This window comes from Polypterus senegalus, chromosome 2, assembly GCF_016835505.1.
Source record: "Polypterus senegalus isolate Bchr_013 chromosome 2, ASM1683550v1, whole genome shotgun sequence".
Taxonomy (NCBI): domain Eukaryota; kingdom Metazoa; phylum Chordata; class Cladistia; order Polypteriformes; family Polypteridae; genus Polypterus; species Polypterus senegalus.
In genome coordinates, this window is record NC_053155.1 from 78,361,438 (window position 1) to 78,381,581 (window position 20,144).

The 20,144-nt window shown below is 36.5% G+C and overlaps 1 protein-coding gene across 1 annotated transcript in view; it reads right to left on the bottom strand.

Moving 5' to 3' along the window:
* Nucleotides 1-873: 873 nt before the first annotated feature.
* Nucleotides 874-20,144, bottom strand: part of cbsa (cystathionine beta-synthase a) — a 41,831-nt gene continuing 22,560 nt past the window's right edge. Inside the window, exons 8-16 of the mRNA XM_039744041.1 lie at nucleotides 19,025-19,116; nucleotides 18,077-18,202; nucleotides 16,835-16,919; nucleotides 14,308-14,413; nucleotides 12,703-12,780; nucleotides 11,767-11,901; nucleotides 9,362-9,470; nucleotides 3,632-3,716; nucleotides 874-3,373 (exon numbers count right to left, since the gene is read on the bottom strand). Of these exons, the coding sequence (XP_039599975.1) occupies nucleotides 3,261-3,373; nucleotides 3,632-3,716; nucleotides 9,362-9,470; nucleotides 11,767-11,901; nucleotides 12,703-12,780; nucleotides 14,308-14,413; nucleotides 16,835-16,919; nucleotides 18,077-18,202; nucleotides 19,025-19,116 (929 nt within the window). The 3' untranslated portion in view covers nucleotides 874-3,260. The remainder of the gene's footprint in view (nucleotides 3,374-3,631; nucleotides 3,717-9,361; nucleotides 9,471-11,766; nucleotides 11,902-12,702; nucleotides 12,781-14,307; nucleotides 14,414-16,834; nucleotides 16,920-18,076; nucleotides 18,203-19,024; nucleotides 19,117-20,144) is intronic.

Consider the following 20,144-nt stretch of genomic DNA (forward strand, 5'->3'; position numbering starts at 1 on the left):
AGTGGTCCTTTCCAGTGAACTTCCACTGTCCTCCTCTTTAGAGCTTCATCAACTCATCCTCAGCAAGAATCTAAAGCAGTATGTAAAGCTCCACATTTAAGGATGTGTCCAATCACAGTAAAACTGGTCTTAGAAATTTTGTTTTCTCTGGAGTAGTAAATGCATTTTGTAGTCACAATATGGTGAACAATCAAGTGGACAGCTGGTCTTTGAACAAATGGGGGTTGGGTTGTTTGCAGAGTGACTGAGGTCTAAAGAACCATTAGGACACTGATGCCAAAATGCTCAATCCTTGCAATACTCGGCACGGACAGTAGTATGACTTTCCGACATACCAAGCCTTAAATAGTTCATTCCTAGAGCAGTTTCAGATCTTCTTCCTCAATTGAATCCAATAAGGGTTTGAAAGGCATTGATGCCCTTGGTATATGGAGTGGAAGGCATGTATCCATACTTCACAGGGGCAACAGCACATATTCATGCTAGCCAAATTTAAGGTGGCAAAATTAATCTAACATGCCTAGCTTTGGGTTATGGGAGGGTAAGTGGAGACCCAGCACTGAAGAACACATGTCACAAACAGGTATTGCTATGTATACTGAAGTGTTACTTGACATACCACTCCTGCAAGCATGTCTAGTGGAATATTAGGGAAGCAAGGATACCATGACAAGAAAATCCACCGCAGTCAGCAGGGAACTGTAGAATGCAATATCCAATGTAAGAGAGTTAACAACCAGCTAAAGAGGTGAATATGGGGCATTTCAGTAGCAAGTGGATGCCAGAAATATAATTTGAAGGTCGCTTATGTGATCCACATGGACCTTGGAATAAACAGAAGCAACATGAACAAATTTTAAAAACACACAAATGTTGAATGTATAATCAGTTTATTTGCCTTTTGCTAGTTCAATTAGTGCAAAACCAAAACAGAAAGATAATGCAAAACCTTTAGTTCTAAAATAAAATGAATGATTGCTGTATTTTAAAAATCATTTGCATAAAGGTAGATGTAAACAACTTTTAGATTAACAGTTGACAAAATGGGCAAAGTATAAAATACAGATTTGTACAGTAGTTTGACAAAGCTACAATAATTTCAACCTCTAAATCAAATCTGAAAAGATCATAGCCTCATTGAAAACAGAAAAAAACAAGTTTAGCTATAGTCTTGCAGCTTGTGACCTGACAAACCACACAGCAGACAGTGAGAGGAAACAGCTGGTTCTCAGTACCTCAGACAAAAAGTGACAGGCCCATCAAAACTTTACATTGCTTAGGCCAGTGAGTCAATACAACACTGCTCCTGTGACTGCATATTAGTCCAACTGTCACGGATATTGCTGTGGCAACATTGGCCAACAGAGGCAGTTACAGTACATGGTCAGAGGGGTAGCTGTGGGGCTATGCCGGAAACAGACCTGCATATGGACAGTCATAGATATACCTGTATATATCAGGTGCACACCACAGCTGATATTTGGAGATCTGAGGTTAACCTGACATTCCCTACACTCCAATATTACTAACCACAGTTGTCTTGTGATAAAATAGAGAATTCTTCAGACGGCGGTCACCCAAGTACAAGATGCCTTAAATACAGTGCCAAGTACTTTCTCAGACTGTAAACTGGCACTTGTGTATTTTGGACAGTCCCAAGTCATGAAGCCATAACTTGAAAGACACAGTTCAAACCTCTAGGGCTATTCGTAGCTTTATAGTTATGTCTGTTCTGGAGTTCTTAGACAGAGTTAGTATTCCTGCCAAGTCAGTTTGTAAACATAAAACAAGAAATGGCTGAGAAGTGACAAACCAGCCATCACGTTATACTTTATAATATTACCTAGTATGTTCATACTAATCAGTCTATGAATACTTCTTAATGGCATACAGGGTATATGTTGTCTGTACACACTGGCTTCCCATTTACTGTATGCACAGGGCTTTCTTGTGCCTACTGTTGCTTTCCACAAATTGTTTGCTTCAAAATACTGTAGGTTAGTGGGTGTACTAAATAGTATTACTTGGTTATAATCCACCTCACCCACCATGCAACAGACCCAGGAGTATCAATTTGAAACAGCCAGATGCTGCATTAAAAATCAGGTTATATCTACCAATGGTATAAGGGCAAAAACACCATAATCTTTGTCATGAACACCATTATACACACAAACAAATATATACGCTATTATTATTAGGTAGACTTAATAGAACTTAATGTAATTGAATACTGTATCAATATAAATTAATACACTGTATTCTATTTGTAAACCAATATAGTTCATCAATATCATTGTACAAGCACAAAGCAGTATTTCATATTTACAAATTAATGCTGTATGCCTGCAAACTGGTATTAAATGCAAACAGAAAAAAAAAAAGAAAGTTCAAACATTACAGATAAAAATGGATGACCCATTTAACTTCTCAAATTTCAGAAAGCTACAACCATGTGGCATTGTGACACAGGAGCTTTGAATATTCAGCATCCTTTCCATCTTTGTAGACTGAATAGATCATTGATACATTCATAGCTATTCATGTTTAGCATGATAATACCTGCCAGAGAATCATTCTGAAGAAATATGGAACACAAACGCCTCATTGTGGACTACTAACCGCCCACTGAAGCTGTGCCATCAGTATCATTAAATACAGACTTGGAACTGGGCAACGGACATTTATCTATACAGTACCCGACTGCCTTAAGAATACAGTATGTGCCTGTTCAGTAGTAAATCTTACTGTGTCTATGACTTCTCATGAAGTTACATAACTGAAGCAAAAAAATATTGCACTGAGCTTGCTCAGGTCTTAAAGGATTTAAGACAAATCAAACATAATGATCATAGTGGTTTATTTTAGGCCTTTACAAAAATTGTGGTGCAATAGATGCGTTTGTGAAGCCATTTATTTTTGTGATGGAAGCAAATTCTTTCTGAAATATTCCATCCAGAGAAATATTTTAAAATTAGATGCAAATTGGTTATGCACCAATTTAAATGAAAGGAATGTATTCATATTTATATCCTATGAAAAGCAACAAACTTGGAATATTAAAACTGAAATGTCAAGAGGATAGTTCTAATCAGCATGAATTAAAACATAAAAGCTGAGAAAATTGTCCTTAGCTACACCAACATTGTCACTGAATTTGCAGAATAAAACAGATTTAAAAAAATGATCAGCTTAAAATAAAAGGACCACTCTAAAAAGAGCAGAAACAAGCTGACAAAGACTCTGGTGGTTTAAATCCTTTAACAGCAGTCAGTATGGTTTTTCTCTTTCCTGGCAACAAAATTGAGTAGGTCGATTGCCGTCACTACACCAAACACCATCTGTTTTAAACTGGAAGAGCCATCAGCAAGATCTGGGGGGAAAAAGTAAAAAAAAAAAAAAAAATCATATGCAAACAACTTTAAAAAAAGATACAAAAAAATAAATGCCTTCCAGAGGTCTACAATAAATTACTACATATGACAAAACAACAATTTGGTGGTACAAACCTAGTACCAACAACCAATGTCTATTGTTTCAAATGTCGTTCCTCCTCTGATATTTTTAGGCATACAGTGATATATACGTTTACACAATGACACTCTCAGATTGACCAAATTTCTTTACTTACACTGAATTTGATCATGAACCACAAGCGCAAAGTGATCCAACTCCAGGATACGGGACAGTTTACCCAGGTTGTCATTTAAATGGATCTACAAAATGTAAAGAAAACAAAGCAAAAAGACAGATTAGAACAATTTTAATTTTCAATACTTTTCCAATTATCCAAAGCACTATGATACATTTTAATGTTCTGTTAATCATGGGCGAAAGGAAATAGATAATCTTAGAAATCTAAGGCTGGGTTTATACTTCACATGACACGACACGTGCGTCTGTGGACGCTACTGCTATGCATGCGGTGAACCGTTTATATATTGTGCGTGTACTTTACGTAAATCTGGAAGATTCTGCCAGGTGGAAGTGCAAGATACCATCATGGTGAGAAAACATTCGGGTTCGTGGTGTTGTGAATTGCCTGGAACCTCCATTAAGTTCTCAGGAGACCTTGCCACAAAATCTCTGAAAAGGATGGACGATTAATGATTACTTCCATCAATCCAGGTAAGCGCCCATTCCAGCAAGCATTGGGTATGAGGCAGAAACAATCCCTGGACGGGGCATCAGCTCATTAGAAGGAGAATACAGGCACACACACACACACACACTAGTGTCATTTTAGCATTACCAAATCCCCAAACTGGCATGTTCTTGGAAGGAAACTGGAGCACACTGTGGAAACTCACCAGGAAAACATGGCAACTCCAGGAAGGGAACACCAAGGATGAGACTCCCTGTGAAGCAGCAGCTGTACCGCTCCACCACAAGTGTGATTATTAACAATATTCATTATTTAAATGAAGTGAACGATTTTTTTGTAAAATGTAATATACATACAGTACTTCAATGCATTTCATCATGAAAGTAATATCAATTACAAATCTAAGAATTCTAAATGTGCAGAGAGCTGGAATATCATGCATTCAATGTGTTCTGTGTGGCAATTGCTGCTGCAGTCAGCACAGGAGGAAGCCCCAGAAGCATGTAGTGATTAACAATTTGGTCAGCATTTAGGGGATATTTGACGGTCTACTTTAATGACAAAAACTACAAATTAAAGTGGAAATTGAGGTTAAAGATGAAATTTCCACATTAATCATAAAACAGATCTTTTCAGTTTGTCCCTAATTTTTTTTCCCTTTGTGGCTCAAATATATATAATATAATATACTTTTTTTTATGTAAGTGTCATTACGATGGGAAAAATGTGACACTTGAAAGCACCATGAATACATTTGTATTGCTTCACCACATTGAACCATTCGTCAAACATCAAAGCACACACATTCATCTGGTAGGGTCTGCAAAGCAGCTTGCTGTTACAGGTCGATAGTAAACCGAGACTGACGTCACGCTCCAAATTGAGCACACTGCGCTCCCTGATTTTTTGCTGGTATTGCAACTCACACGTGTTCCATTAATTTCAGAGGATGTGCTCAGAGGACACATCAAATGAACACTGGGAATGCGTGGCAGCCATAATGCGTGTGCATATGCATTCTGACTGTTAAGTATAAACTGGCACTAACAGTGTTCAACAATTTCTGAAAATTGTGAAGAAAATCTGCAAGGGATCATCATATTTCCCTCCCACATTCAGTGTAGCATAATACTCTAGCAATCCTGCATTTTACCAAAATAAAACCACAACCCCTTGTTACCATTGTGCTCATATCAGGATGGGATGGCTTTCTACTTTCATCCACAGGGTATGAGCTCCTCACAGGTAGTTAGTCATAGATGAAGGATTATCTAAGTGGCATACAGGTATAGAGACTGCTGATAAAAATCACCAGGGAGCTCAAATTAGAACTCCATACAGGATAACACAGCACCACTTGTCAGCCTCCATAAGCCAAGCCAGTAGGCTCAAAAAAAAAAAACACCCACAAAAAGTCCTGGAACACTGAGTGAGTATTCAAAGAAAGACTGAGAATATCTTAAGATAAGTCTCTCTGTTATAAAAGAAAATCTTGAGACGAGACAAGACTATTGCCAAGAGATTTTTTCAAGTTCCGCCCTCCTCTCAACCATTTACGGTTAACAGCCCTTACCCACGGTCCTCTCACCTCTCATTCATGTGAATGCTTTTGTCAGACAGTTCCTGCACTCTCAGCTCTTATAAATTTTTACTTTTTCCTCACTTTAAGTATCCAGTAAAAGACTTATATCCAAATCTTATTGAAGAATTTCATGCCAAAGGGTTATCAAATGAAGAAATGAGTATAAGGGCACTCCTAGCACAGAGAAACGATGAAGTCAAACAAATGAACGCAAAAATTGTTAATCGGTTATACGACAAATTGGTTAAACAGTTGGCGGTGTGGAAGATGAAAACATCAGCTTACAATATTCCATAGAATATCTACAACCATTACCACTGTCCGGCCTTCCACCAGCCGAATTACTGTTGCAAGATGGATATATCATAATATTATTGCGTAATTTATGTATGAGTGATGGGCTATGCAATAGGACAAGATTAGTTGTATTCATAATTGGTCGAACAATTCTGAAGTAAAATTTTAACAGGCAACAAGAAAGTTAATGTAGTACATCTACTGCGGATAACATTAGACACCAAAGGAGATCATGATATGCCAGTCGTATTAAAAAATTTAGTTTCCTGTTAGAATAGCCTTTACTATGACAATTAACAAATCACAGGGACAAACATTTAAAAAATGTCAGTTCATTTATTAGAAAGAAACGATATTCACGATTGTCACAATGTAACTTCAAACACAGAATCAAAATTCAATGCAATATTGACGAAAAGTTCATTCCAAATACGGTTTTTACTGAAGTTTTACAGTAGAAGAGTAAGTTTAAAAAGTATTTGCGTGTTAATTTCAAAGCCAAACAGAACAAAAACATAAAACGCAACAAATACCTCTAACTCAACATAAAACGTAATAAATCAAAAGAATTACTAACTACTTTTTAACAATGGTTAATTACTCGCTGTAATGTAAAATAATTGGGTCTATTATGCATATTTAACAACTCCCATGAATATAAACAATCTGTTTAAATTGTACATCCACTTCCCCATACAAAATTGTGCTTTGGAAGGAAAACACTTTGCACAGACTCAGAAAAGAGCTCATATACACAAAAAGAAAAGAAAGACCTTTGCTTTTTGATTGAAGTTGGATTTATGTGCTTTTTATTAAAGGTTTCAACCATGAAAATATTTTTTGCAGTCTTCAAAGGGCAGTTTCAACAGTCAAAAGCTTTACTAAAATAAACATTGGCACAAATATCCAGAAAGATGTTTGAGAAGCATTTCTCAATCACTGGATCAGGTTGCTGTTTATTTTATTTAAAAACCATGCCTGTTTTTACAGAAAAATGGTTAAGTATGACATTAGATTGGTGTTAATAAATGTTTTAGAAAATACAGCCCTTTTTTTTTTTATTTTTAAACACCACATAAAATGTGAGTTTCCTGATGATAATCACTATTTACCATAATGGAGAGAAATTCAGATAAAGAGTCAGCATACCAGGAATTTGTCTGCTGTTCAATAATTAGCCATTTATTTGAAATATGGTTAAAAATTAAAGCGCTGGACCTGCCAGTTCTGTTCTGTTCGCAGGTGTGACAACCAAGTGGTTTTTTTAATGTTCACAGATTAGCCATTTGCTTTATATCAGCACCTGACAGCAGGAGGCTCAGATTTTATTTCTAGATTTAATTTACGACTGACTCTGCAAGCTTGAAAATGGAGCAACAACAACGAATGTTAAGGACTTTTTTTGGAAAGAAGTGAATATAAACACCATAGAAATAATCCTAAAGTGTTATTATGAGGCATACCAGCCGCCCATTCCTCTATAACCAACTGCTCGCTCATTCATTGGCAGCATCAAAATCTGTACACTTTAGACCATGAAAGAAACCAAGAAAGAGTCAAAATTTATCTGGCTTTAAAAGTGCTATGTGAGACAAACAATGGGTCCATCCTGTAGGGTGTAGAAGATGCGGCCTGGTGGCAGAAGTGAAAATGGGGCTTTGCTTGAGGCGAGTCAAGTTTGAAATGCCACATAACTGATTTTGATGTCAAGCATTCCTTCACTGCAGACATGCACCCAATGGCAAAAAGGCTTTTTAGCAATACACTGCTGTGTTGCAAAAGGGTAGGAAATGAATTGTCTTGAATGATTCCAAGAACAGGAATGAGAGTTCAGCTGAATGTTGCAGCCTGGTTTTCAATTCAATTGAACATTAATAAGGGGAGAAAATCTGAAGCACAGATTTATCACTGGGTAATCTGAAACAACTGCTGCACCAACTAGTGGAGGAAAGTCCATCATCACTATGCTACATTTAACACCTTGTCGAATGCCAGCCAGATGAATTTCAGTTAATCGGAGGACATACATGTACGAAAGGCCAGCTAGCGGTTAAGTTGTTGGTCAGAAGTCACCCTCAATATACAAGATTAATAGATTCAGACACATTCAGTATTTCTCCATGACATTTCAGTTTTTACAAAATTAAGGTTTGGAGTCATTCCAGTTCAGGATTAAAAATATCTGAAAGACTAAGCCATAGCACAATTAACTTATCCAAAACGTGTGATATAGATTATACCAATTTTAAATTTTATTCACTTAAAAAAACCTTGACCGTTAATCCCCATATTCAGACTTGAAGATTTTGGCAGGGCGGGTAAAGCACTGAAGGAATTAGCAATTGTAAATATTTGGGAAGTATTACCTGTGGATCAGCTGTAATAAAACGGGATACATCTTTTTAAATTAAGTAGTTCCAGTAGAATTAATCTATAGTGGTATATTAAAAACCATTAGTCTTCTGAAAACTCTTGTCATTTTTGCACACTTTCCTTTAAAAGTTCTGAAGCTGGGAAAGAGGATGCTGGTATATCTACCCATTTAAAAAAAGAAAATTAACAGCCCTAAAACACATACACAAAGAGAATGCCACCAAACATTGCAATAAACACTGGTTTGTATTTTAAGGATACACTTTTCCCTACATCAGTCTGTTCCATTAAAGGTACTGCAAGAGGCCTTATTGTTCAGAGAACCTCAAACTAAACAAAGATAAGTAAATCTACTTGTGAATAACAAATTAAAATTATACATAAAGCATCAACCTCAAAACAAAAACAATCTGTATACAAGTATACAAACTTTTTTTAAATGGTACCAATTTCTCTGATCAGATGTAGTTATTTAGAAGTTAATTGGTCTCAAAGTTCATGGTTCTCTGAATACAAATAAATTACGATTGCAACATACAGAGAAAATTCAATTGGTTCCAGTGCAGAATTCAGAGGGAAATTGCTTCCAGTTATAAATTTTTGAAGTTAGACTGTAGCATTTGTTAAAGGTGGTCAACTATTTGCTTGCTACTGACACTGTGACCATGAGCAAGTCACTTGACCTGCGTGTGCTCCACATGCAAAAAAAAAAAGGAAGAAATGTAACAAATTGCATCATAAATGCTGCAAGTTGCCTTGGATGAAGGCATCAGCCAAATAAGTAAATGTAAATGCTTGGTAACTAGCATCTTTGAATGGCAATGGCCTGTCATGCTTCCTAAATGGTTTAAAATGGTGTTAACAGGAAACATTTCTGAACCATAAACACACTTTTGCTTTGTTTACTAAACTGAGCTATACCTTAATGAGAAAAGTCCATAAAAATTAACATTAAATCAGTTGTTTAAAAAATCCAGTGTAAATATTCTGAAAATGCAGCAAACCTTTTTGAACTGATTATATAAGACTTTGCTGACTGGATCAGATGGTTGAATTTTTCCAGCAAGAACAGAAGACAACATGTTTCCAAGGGTAACCATTCCTTGAATAATTCTAAAAAGACAAAATGGATGATCGAACTATTAGAAAGGTTTAATATGCAGAACCGGTTTAATTACAATATCAAAACTCACTCTCCATAATACAATTTTCAAGGTAACAAAAATATTAAACCAGGCATGTTTCGTTTCAGAGCAAGACAGGAATACTCGGAAGTAAAAATATGAAAATTTGGGTTTACAATGCAAATGTTAATGAATTGTAGTTTCTTCTCTAGTTAGAAGGGGCATCCAGTAAACAGCCAGCCTAGAAATATTCAAACAAGATTAACTAATTTAGCAAATCAAGATATTGTATCTTTATAGCAACATGTGGCCTAGACCAGCACCTGGATGTTACTGATAACAAATCATTTGTATTAGTTATTCCTCCACATGTTTAACACTGCACTGTGTGTAAAGGCTTGAAATCCTCTGTTTATTAGAACATTAATACGAGTGATGCTAATTGTGTGTTGTTTCTCTACATACTGTGACCAGGAAATGGGACATGGAAGACAACTGGGAGCTGGGGCATACAATCATCGCCAGAGAGTCAGAAAATTAAAAGATGAACTGAGGTGTGTACAAAGTTAAGTGTCAGTGGTACTAGGCCAGAATTCAGTTTACAAACACTGAATAAGAAGGCAGTCCTCATTATTTTGAATGTGCTGAATTAAGTTGTGTGTCTCACAGCGAGTAATCTACAATGTGAACTTGTTTTGTGCCATCATTCACCAGTGTGACCATACAGAATAAGACAGCATCATACAAGCTCACTAATATAAGCATTTGTTTGTTATGAAAAGTTCTATTTAGAACAATGTCAATTGTTAAGAATAATTTTGTTCTTACAAATTATGAAAAAGGTGCTCTAATTTTCTTGTTGCTCAATTTTTTTTTCATTGGGGTTTTAAAATTTAATATCGATGTCATTACCATTAAAACATTTACATTCTGTTTAACATCTTTACAATTAAAGGAAACATTTAGATTTATTATGCAGCCGAAGAAGAGTTGAAAACCATTGCTTTATAATTATGCTAAAAACCTGCTTTTAGTTTGAATATTGCCATTAATCTGTACAAGACAAAAATGTGCACTTTTGGGCAAGCTTTAATGTACTCCAATTACTATTTTTCAAATAAAATTTCTACTTTGCTGTTCTGGTCAAAGTTAGAACCATTATTACTTGCATGTTTGGCATGATTAGCCATTCAGCTGCTGGTAAACACATGAAGACACTTGTTTGTGTATATAGTGTCATGGTACAGTTGGCATTCTTGGCATATGGAGGCAGGTGATGCTTCCGCCTCCTTTGTTTAATCAGTTTGAGACTCAGCTTATGGCAGATGAGATGTAAAACTGCCAATTTTGCAGCTTCATATTGGTATAAATGTATGATTATCCAAATTAAATGAAACCAGAAATGGGTTCCTCCCAGGTCTTGTGCACATTTGGCACTTATTTAAGAGGTACTATTAGCAGTACTAGCCTTCCAAAATTAAACTGAATAAAATGTGCTCAGTCAATCAAAGATGAACACCCAAATATTTTTGGGCACCTACAAAAAGTGAGGGACAGTTAACCCTAGCATACACCTAAAAATTGAGATTACAAGTATCTCTTCACATAAATTGTACATTTTACAAAGTGTGCTGTGAACTGAGAAGAACACATAACATTTAATGTACCGAAAGAAGATAAAGTACGAGAAGTTTGTAGAGACAGAGTGACAATGCAGTGAGTGTACAACAAACATTTTACTAATTTTAAATGTATACTTTGTTGTTCCAAGCAAATTTTGATCTTTTTATGCATTTTTTTTACATTACATCCTTTAGCCTCTTAAAAGACTTTAATATTTTCATTGTTAGGATTTCACTGCGTCCACTTCAAGCACATGAAAACGTACATCTTATGGTCATGTGATTCCTCCCCCCCTCCATTTTGCTCAGCAGGCAGTTATGCTATTCATTCTAAACCAACAAAAATTGCTGGCCAATGTATTCTTTGAATTCGGCTTGTTCTAAGCCGACTGCACATCCAATGGTTTTAACATTCCAAAATACATTGGGGGCCTTTGTGTTCACATTACTTGACTGACATATAGAGGTCACAAAGTTTAAACTAGGATGCCCAATGGCCTGCAATGAACTTTTAACCCTCAAGTTTTCAGTCATGCGTTAAACTTTGATTTTCAGAAGGATTAACTGGATTTGGAAATACTGCAGAACACATCACAGAAAAGACAAAAAAAAAAAAAGCTAAACATTACCTTAACACATTTAAGCAAAAAAAAACAATCATACCCAGACTCGTTCACAACGGGTGCCTGATCAAAGCCTTTCTCTTTCAGAATCTCTATAGTCGTCTGGCAGGTAACAGAGGGAAGCACAGTAAGTGGGGCGCACAGGTTTAGCTCTTGAAGCTTTATATTCCACCACCTGCAGGTTGGAAGAGATTCAAAGCTCTATATGAATGTAATGATGTGGCCTAAACCTCAACGCACACAATTACAAATCTTTACACCAGTTTTCTGCAAGGACAGCACACATTTATACAGGTATCTATGTGGCTGTGGATTAAAGGTGTAAAAACAACTTAAACAATAGACCAATCTCTTATTAGTGTTCCACAATCTTAACTACTTCTTTCCCATTCTTTTTCTACATCCTTTAGACATTTATTAGAAACTCTAATTGCATCTTCTGAAACCACTTTTCCTAATGTAATCTGAACAAAAGAAAAAAAAATCTGTAAATAGCAGAACTGTACCCAGTTAGGACTTCTTGTCTTAAGGCTGCTTAGAACATGGCCACCTGGTCAACAACAACTACAGTATATACATTGGTATTCATCTAACTGGAAGCTTGATTAAATGTGATGAATTAATATATTAAACCAAGAGTGTTTGGTGCCAATTTAGTAAAACTTTACTGCTGCAATCACATCACAAAAAAAAAAAAAAAAACACTGGATCATGGAGCAACTAAAATTGTTATTTTAAGATCTAGTGCATTTAACCGAGTGGTCTATATTGTATAAGGAGACAAACCTTAAATATCTGGTCATGGCAAAATTAGGAACAATGCTTCTGCAAAGTTACTGCAAAGTGGGAAGTCTCAAACATCTAGAAATATGGTTCCATGTATTATTTTTCACCTTACGCTTTCTCCTTGAAGTACCCTGCATGTCTCGCAAAGTACGTGACTTACCAGTTTATTAGTTTTAAAACTGTTACTTACCAAGGCTTTTTAATATTTACATCCTCTTCCTTCTGAAAACCCTTCTCATACATCCATTTATCACTTAAGAACTTAGTCCTTTAAAAAAAAAAAAAAAAAACAATGTTTAGTTTTATTAATTTTTAGTCATTCTGGTGTGTTTTCAGACTATAATGTGTACATATACTGATTTCATTTACCAATTTATGCACTTAATTATTTTAAACAGCATCTGTAAAAAGCCAAATTTCCCCCTGGGAAGAAAAGGTTTCTCTGTCATTTTTTCTATGCGTATTTTGTAGACGGACCCACTGTTGACTCATCATGTCACTTTTTTTTTTTTTTTTTATGTCCAATGACTGTTCTCCAAAATATTTTTGATGCTAAATATTTTTGTTGATATTCAAATTTTCATGCCCTTCCTATAAGTGTTTTGGTTTTGTTATACATATCACGCAAACTTACACCTTTTGATTTTATTTTGACTACTTTTCATTTGTACTTTAAATAATTTTGCATACTGAGCATATGGTTGGATAACTGACATATGAATTATGCAACATGAGTAGCCCGATATTTTTTCCACACATTTTAATATTGTTTGCGGTTGTTTAGTATTAGCCTCTATGGTCCCATTGAAGACCCTTCCACCATAACTTTGTGATTGGTTCTCTAAAAACATGAGATTAAAGCCTCATTTTTAGTCATGGATGGGAAGTTAAGTAAAATATATATAAAACACACACACACACATAGTTTGTGGGTAGAGTATTTCTTTAAGGTGGTGTGTCATCCAGGTTTGTGAGGAGATTGATCACGGTTATACCTGCAATAAAATCTTTGCATTAAAACACCAGAACAAAAAGGAGGGGGCTGAATGGCTGGTTTATGGTATGGCCAAGGGTTATCCTGGTTGTTTGGAGATATAAAATTCCCAATCTTATCACATAAAAACTACTCAGTTGAATACACAGGAATTGCTAAACAAAATTAGAAACTGAACCCTGTACAGTGCAAAATGGCTTAGCAGAGATCTTAGCACCATAGGTTACAGAAGATCCAGGGCCGATCCTAAAATAGGCAGATAGTACAAAGAATCCTTAAAAACAAACAACAAGGAATAAATCCAAGTAAGGGCAGTTCAACTCAACATACACTACAAAAGAATACCATCAGGAACCAGAAAAGGAGCAGCGGCAGCCAGGTGGGCACAGTAGCTTCAGTGCACATTCATATTGTGACTTTGCTTGCTTATAATGTGGCTAATGTTGCATGTTGTGCTCTGGTGTATTTATCATTACAGCCTACCCTTCATTTTTTTTCTTTGTCGGTATCTGTTGCTATTGCATTTTAGATCTCTACTTATTCTTTTATTACCCTTGACTATAAAAAAAGTTTTTTTTTTTTTTTAAAACTAATTCTTAGTGGTTATAGTCAATAAAAATGATTATAATAGAAAAAAAGCATCAAATTACATGCCAGCTTTGAAGTTCAGTAGAAGCAAAACCACTTGTATGAAAAGTAGATTTGTTTCCATCAGTAGTTAGGCGTTTTACCAACTAGCTAATATGTAAAGTGAACACAGAACCATTCATCAGGTTATTCAGTTCCCACTGTGTGACTCACATGTAATTGCGCACAGAATCTGGCAAGATGACTACGCAGCGCTGGTCTTCCTTTAGTTCCTGGGCTGCTTTAACAGCTGCTGCCATCGCACTACCAGAGCTTCCGCCTTTCGAAGAAAAACAAAAGCAAGATCAAGAAGATCCTTTACCAATTGACATTTTTTTTTTTAATCAAAAAATTTTAAAAATGTATTGTTTCTGCATTATTCTGAAGCACAAAATGGATAGTTTTATAATCTATTTTCTAGGAAATAGACAAATTGTGCCAAGTAAACCTAATTTTCTAGCAAGCTGTGCATTCATGGTATCCAAGCTGGATTTCTGAAATAAAATTAGTCGTTTACTCCCAGAGCCTACTGTCTATGCATCTTGTAGCCTAGGTCATTAACAGCAAGAGATTCTGAGTCAAAACTATAGCTATTTTAAAATTGCAAAACTTGATTTAAAGAACAAAAAATGTAAAAGGCACTGGTGGGAAAGCAAAAAACAGAAAAAATGTGTAAGTTACTGAAGACCAATGTTTTAGTACCACAAATCCCTTTGAATGGTCTGCCAAAGTAATGACTTTGCACCTATACAGTACAAGTGCTGGCAGAGTGTGGGGTGTACAACATGGACACAAATAAACCTATCAGGCAGAAAAGACATATTGCCCCAAGGGTAACACAGAAAATTAAAAAAAAAAACAAACAAAAAAAAAAAAAAACACACCACACAGACTGAAAAGGCTAGGTAGATTCAAGACAACCCAATGATACACCGATCAGTCTTTTTGTTCTAATCACAAAATTACAGAGACAAAAAATTCCTTCTAGCATTTCAGGTTTTATTTTTATAGTTAGCTCTCTAAAGCTCTTCTGAATCGTCTGGTGCACAAGCCCTCTGGCTGTAATTAGCTCAGCAAATGTGAAGGCAGCACTGTGAAGCAATTATGGTTTTACACAAAGAATTTGTATGAACTGAAACCCTATGCGGTTTAAAATTACTTCTCTGCAGTTGTCACCTTTTCTCTGCTTGTGAATGCAGGAAAACAGTGGGCTCAGTAAAGCTCAGCCCACAGAAGAAATGGGACTATAGGCACAGTTTCTCAAGCATTTGTTCCTTATGACATGTGAATTACACTCTAGATTTTGAATTATTAAAATAAAAATCTTTTAAAGTATATTCACTTCACTAAAACTGATGCAAAAAACAAATTGTATTACAACTGCTTCAAAAAATTAAAGGAACACTTTGAAAACACATCAGATCTCAATGATGAAAAAAAAAATCCTGCTGGATATCTATAATGATATTGACTGGGTAATGTGTTTGGAATGAAAAGGATGTCACATCGTTTGATTTTCGGGTTGCCTTTGACTTTCAACCTGTGTAGGTTGATAATTTTCATTTCTATCAAAGTGAAAATATGTGTCAGGCTAGTCCATTTTGCTGAAATTTCACTGCAGCAACCCTAAATTGTACTCAGTAGTTTGTATGGCCCCCACATGCTTGTACATAACCAGCACAGAGTCTGATAATGGGTCCAAGGATTTCATCCCGATACCTAATGGCAGTCAAGTTGCCGTTGTCTAGCCTGTTGAGGTCTGTGTGTCCCATGGATATGCCTCCACAGACCATCACTGATCCACCACCAAACCGGTCTTGCTGAACGATGTTACAGGCAGTATAACATTCTCTACGGCTTCTCCAGACCCTTTCATGTCTGTCACATGTGCTCAGGGTGAACCTGCTCTCATTTGTGAAAAGCACAGGACGCCAGTGGTGGACCTGCCAATTCTGGTATTCTATGGCAAATGGCAATCGAGCTCCATGGTGCCAGGCAGTGAGCACAGGGCCCAGTAGAGGATGTTGGGCCCTCAGGCCACCCTCATGAGGTCTGTTTGATTGTTTAATCAGATACATTCACACCAGTGGCCTGCTGGATGTCATTTTGTAGGGCTCCGACAGTGCTCATCGTGCTCCTACTTGCCCAAAGAAGCAGATACCGGTCCTGAAGATGGGTCAAAGACCTTCTATGGCCCTGTTCAGCTCTCTTAGAGTAACAGCCTGTCTCCTGGAATCTCATCCATGCCCCTTAAACTGTGCTTGGAGACACAGCAAACCTTCTGGCAATGGCACATATTGATGTGCCATCCTGGAGAAGTTGGACTACCTGTGCAACCTCTGTAGGGTCCAAGTATCGTCTCATGTTACCAGTAGTGACACTGACTGTAGCCAAATGCAAAACTAGTGAAGAAACAGTCAGAAAAGATGAGGAGGGAAAAATGTCAGTGGCCTCCACCTGTTAAACCATTCCTGTTTTGGGGGTCATCTCATTGTTGCCCCTCTAGTGCACCTGTTGTTAATTTCATTAACACCAAAGCAGCTGAAACTGATTAACAACCCTCTCTCCTACTTAATTGACCAGCTCAATAGCCCAGAAGTTTCACTGACTTGATGCTATACTCCGATTCAAAAGTGTTCCTTTAATTTTTTTGAGCAGTATAGACAGAGATAGATAGATTTAAAAAAAAAAACCCACTTACCACAAAGAAGCCCTTCTTCTTTAATGAGCAATCGAGACATTGAAAAAGATTCTTCATCGTCAGTCTTATACCACTTATCAACTACCTGAAGAGAGTACAGGAGATAAATAGTACTTGTGTACAATTAGAAGAGAGAGAGCGCGCGAGACCAACTGACTACAATCCTGGGGCATTTTGTAAATACAACAGCAATTTGGCCATGATGATAGCAGGTGGCCTCCCAGCACCAATGCAGCCAAAGATTTCATTTAATGAAAACTTAGGTTAGCCATCAGTTGTGGAGTGGTCTACTGTACTTTTACAAAATAATGTTGCACATCTCCTGTTGTGGATGTTTTAAGTATCAGAAAACATTTACAGTATATTTAAAAAGGCACAATTTTCCTCATTTGCCAATGTTTGATATGCCTTCCCCCCCTCCAATCTAGCACTGTTTTCTTTGTAAGGATTCAGACTCTTTATTCTATCCAAGAGACAAAGTAGGAATTGTCCATTATGCCCAATTTCCAGTGGCGTACAAACAGAAGCTACATGCTCCCTTAAAACTAATGTAGTTGCCATGTCCCTTGCCTGCTCCCTGGGGCAGTCTGGAGTCACTGTGAACACTCACACTCTGAGCTCTGTAATCACTGACTGAACCCAATCTGGGAGAAGAAGCCTGAACTTTAAGGAATCTTAGTGCCTAAACTCTTGAATCAGACAGAGTTATGCCTTCCCTTGGAAAGAATCCGAAGACAAAGCCACAAACACACACAAAATTACTACATGGCAAAGATGACTAGTGCACTTAATCAGAAAGGAAGATCTTAACTTAAACTTGGAGCAACAGTAATCCAACCTTGGGATTATTAAAACTGAAGACAAGTACACAATAAAGAAGTCAGATCACGGTAAAGCCATGTAAGGCGGTACGCCATACTAATTTTGGAGTCATCTTGTGTTTAAATGTTATCCTGAAATCAAAGAAATGATTGTGAAAGCACAATGAAAAATGTCACATTCTGATTATGTGACTAAAGGCATGACAGGGACAGCTCCTCAACTTTACAATTCTATTCAAAAATCACATGGCAACAAAAGTATAAATTTGCAAGTTAAAGGTCATGGTCACTGGAGAGTTGTCTTGCCGTTCAGTAATGTTTGTAACTGCCAACATGGCCTAATCACTTGAAATCTGTGTCATAATTAACATATTCTCTGAGAATTATTACTTATAAAAACAGTACATAAAGCAAAGCTCACCGCTCTGTCCAGGACAGTAGGGATGAAATCATAACCAATACCCTCCACCTCATAGGAGCTCTTATCTGTCACATTCAAACCCTCAGGTTCTGCAAGGGTAGAGCCAACAGGATCTACTCCAACAATCTAATCAAAAGAGAGGGAAAGAAAAAAATGAAAATTAAGATCTTGCTGAATTAAAAACTATTTGGATATTTAATCTTCTTTCTGTCAGAATGCTTGAAATAGCTTTATCTTGCTTAAACACAGGCTAACCAAGTTTAGACAGACTCAGTGGAGGGTGATAGTCCAATGACCAATGCTCATGTTTTAGTGAATGGTTTCCCTTACTCGTAGTTCCACAACATGTGTACATTTTAGGATGATGTGTTCGTATTATGTAAGAAAATCTTGCATTTGGGAATCATGTATTGTTTCTCCCTATGAATCAGCATTAGAATGATAAATACTGTATTTATAAGATACACAATAACTGGTTTGAGCCCATGTGTCATGAAAGCAAATATTCCAGGGTGGTGCACATGACCTTATAGTGCTCAGCAGCATATGCAAAAAAAAAAAAAAAAAGTGAAATGTCAATTTTGAACTGCTCTAATTTAACATTAAGCTCCAAATTCCATGTAATATCTCCATGTTTGGTATAAAGAACTAAACTTCCTGGATGTTTAGCATCCTGAACTTAAACAGATGTGTGTTTATCTACTGTACATGCAAATTTTATGTAAGGTGGCATTTTTGCACACACTCCAAGCCCATTTTATAATACGATTAGTTCAAAAAACTGGTGTTTATATAGCGCTAGTTATCATTAAGTCTTATTGTAGTTTACTCACTTTGTAAATAAGCAAATGAGCAAATATCTGAAAATAGTTTTGTGGAGTTAATCTAAAAACGTGCAAGAGAATATTCTACTGTTAAAAAGCACAGAACATTTAAATAAAACAGTACCTTGCAGTGAGGGCACTTCTCCTTCAACTTTCTGGCAATACCAGAAATGGTACCACCTGTTCCAGCTCCAGCTACCAGCATGTCGATCTTTCCTATAGTAAAACAAAACCAATAAGGAAATAATAAAGCAATGGAATAATATTAGCTTTCACAAACCGTGTTGAAAAGACTTTTAACAAGAAAGGAACAGGTCTTAATAAAAGGAAAGGATAAACGGAGCCTTTATGCATAGATATGGGACACCTTGGCACAATACATCCCGTGCTTTTTATTTGAGGGGTTAAACACCAAACTGTCTCATGGTCTGTTGGTCAGAATTACAACCACAAAGGGATCAGTTTAACAAGGGTTCTCCACTAAGAAAACTAATGTACTCCTGCCAGTTGCACTCAAAAGTCTAAGGTTTTTTTGGAAGGCTACCCAGTCTCTCTCCATCTCATACGTTAGTAGTTTTCAAAAGCAGTGCAACAGTCACAAAACTTGGCTGAAGCCAAAGCAACAAAAAAAAAAAAAAAAAAAGCAGTAACTAATGCTTCCATCTACTGGATCTTTTTGCTGGTTTTCAGACATCATAAAATTTTTATCTTCTCCAAACAGCATGCTGTTCACATGTAATGAAGAGATACTGTCACTTGGAATCTCGACTTTCTCAGTTTGTCTATTGAAGGCAAACTTGCACAAAACTGAACATTGGACCTTACTTATTCTATGTTAATTAATGTTGCCTTATGTTTATTTTTTATTGTGTCTTCTATTTTTCTATTCATTTTGTAAAGCACTTTGAGCTACATTTTTTTGTATGAATATGTGCTATATAAATAAATGTGGGATTGATTAATTGATTGAAACAGAACTAATTAACAAAAGGCACTGGAATGTTTTAGAGCCCTACAGCACAGCGGGTAAGATCTCACAACTAAAAGGTCCAGGTGTAAATTACCAACCTTACTATAGTCCAAGTCTGAATGTGCAGGAGGGAGTATTACAAGGGACAAGCAGCCTCTACATGGTTGGCTCCTGTCCTCAAAATTATGCTTCTGGAACTGGCTTTGTCCAACCCAAATTGCTTTTTTATTTTGCAACTGGATGGCAAACTATTTAAAATTACATTTTTAAAATT